At 64.4% G+C, this 1,225-nt stretch overlaps 1 protein-coding gene across 1 annotated transcript in view; it reads left to right on the top strand.

The window, feature by feature from the left end:
* The window catches only part of LOC104286746 (SH3KBP1-binding protein 1-like), a 6,178-nt gene that overhangs the window by 3,700 nt on the left and 1,253 nt on the right, over positions 1–1,225 (top strand). The window contains exons 5-8 of the mRNA XM_009885377.1: positions 376–428; positions 506–593; positions 695–811; positions 901–1,071. Of these exons, the coding sequence (XP_009883679.1) occupies positions 376–428; positions 506–593; positions 695–811; positions 901–1,071 (429 nt within the window). The remainder of the gene's footprint in view (positions 1–375; positions 429–505; positions 594–694; positions 812–900; positions 1,072–1,225) is intronic.

The raw sequence follows: 1,225 nt of genomic DNA, 5'->3' as shown, positions 1-1,225 counted from the left end.
TCTCACCGCGGTCCTCCAGGACCTTGGCACAGTCCTCCGGGACCTCACCGTGGTCCTCCGGGATCCCAGCATGGTCCTCCGGGATCCCACCGTGGTCCTCGGGATCCCACCACGGTCCTCTGGAATCCCACCAGGGTCCTCCAGGACCTCGGCACAGTCCTCCGGGATCCCACCATGGTTCTCCAGGACCTCGGCATGGTCCTCCAGGATCTCACTGTGGTCCTCCAGGATCCCACCGTGGTCCTCTGCGTCTCACCGTGGTCCTCCACGTCCCACCGGGATCCTCCAGGACCTCGGCGCGATCCATCTCTCCTCTGGTTCCTTCTTCCAGGCGTCTTCCACCTGGGAGTGCCGGTGGCCCCCCCCCCACCCCCCCCAGCCACACCGGCAAAATCGGCGTCTGGAACGCCGTCACCAAACACTGGCAGGTGAGCGCCGGTGACGCCGTCACCACATCGTCCCCGAATCCTTCCCCCTGGCGACTCCCTTCCCGTCCCACCCGCAGATCCAAGAGGTGGTCCCCATCAACAGCTACGACGCCGCCGGCACCTTCCTCCTCCTCGGCTGCAACAACGGCTCCATCTACTACGTGGGTGAGCGCCGGCGCCGCGGCTCCAACCGTCCCACCCCGGTGGCAGTGCCACCGCCGTCACCGTCCCTCTGTCCCCTGTGCGTGTCTGCGTCACCTCCGCAGACGTCCAGAAGTTCCCCCTGCGCATGAAGGACAACGACCTGCTGGTGACGGAGCTTTACCGCGACCCCACCGAAGACGCCGTCACTGCACTCAGCGTCTACCTCACCCCCAAAACCAGTAAGAACCCCCTTTCGCCCCAATCTGGGAGGAACTGGGACCAACTGGGAGAGCGCCGGCATCACCCGGCGGGAGGTTCCGCCTTTTAGGTGACAGCGGTAACTGGATCGAGATCGCTTACGGCACCAGTTCCGGCGTCGTACGGGTCATCGTCCAACACCCCGAAACGGTGGGATCTGGTCCTCAACTCTTCCAAACCTTCACCGTCCACCGCAGTCCCGTCACCAAAATTATGCTGTCGGAGAAACACCTCATCTCCGGTGAGTGCCGCGGTCGGGGGGAGGGGGGAGGAAAACACCCGGGAAGTCCCCGGTGTTCACTGTCACCGTCACCGCCATCACCACCGTCACCGTCACTACAATCACCACCATCGCTGTGGTCGCTACGATCACCACTGTCACTGCCGTCACTGGG

The sequence above is a fragment of the Charadrius vociferus genome, unplaced genomic scaffold (assembly GCF_000708025.1).
Source record: "Charadrius vociferus isolate BGI_N301 unplaced genomic scaffold, ASM70802v2 scaffold3425, whole genome shotgun sequence".
Taxonomy (NCBI): Eukaryota; Metazoa; Chordata; class Aves; order Charadriiformes; family Charadriidae; genus Charadrius; species Charadrius vociferus.
This window is presented reverse-complemented; position numbering and strand designations above follow the sequence as displayed.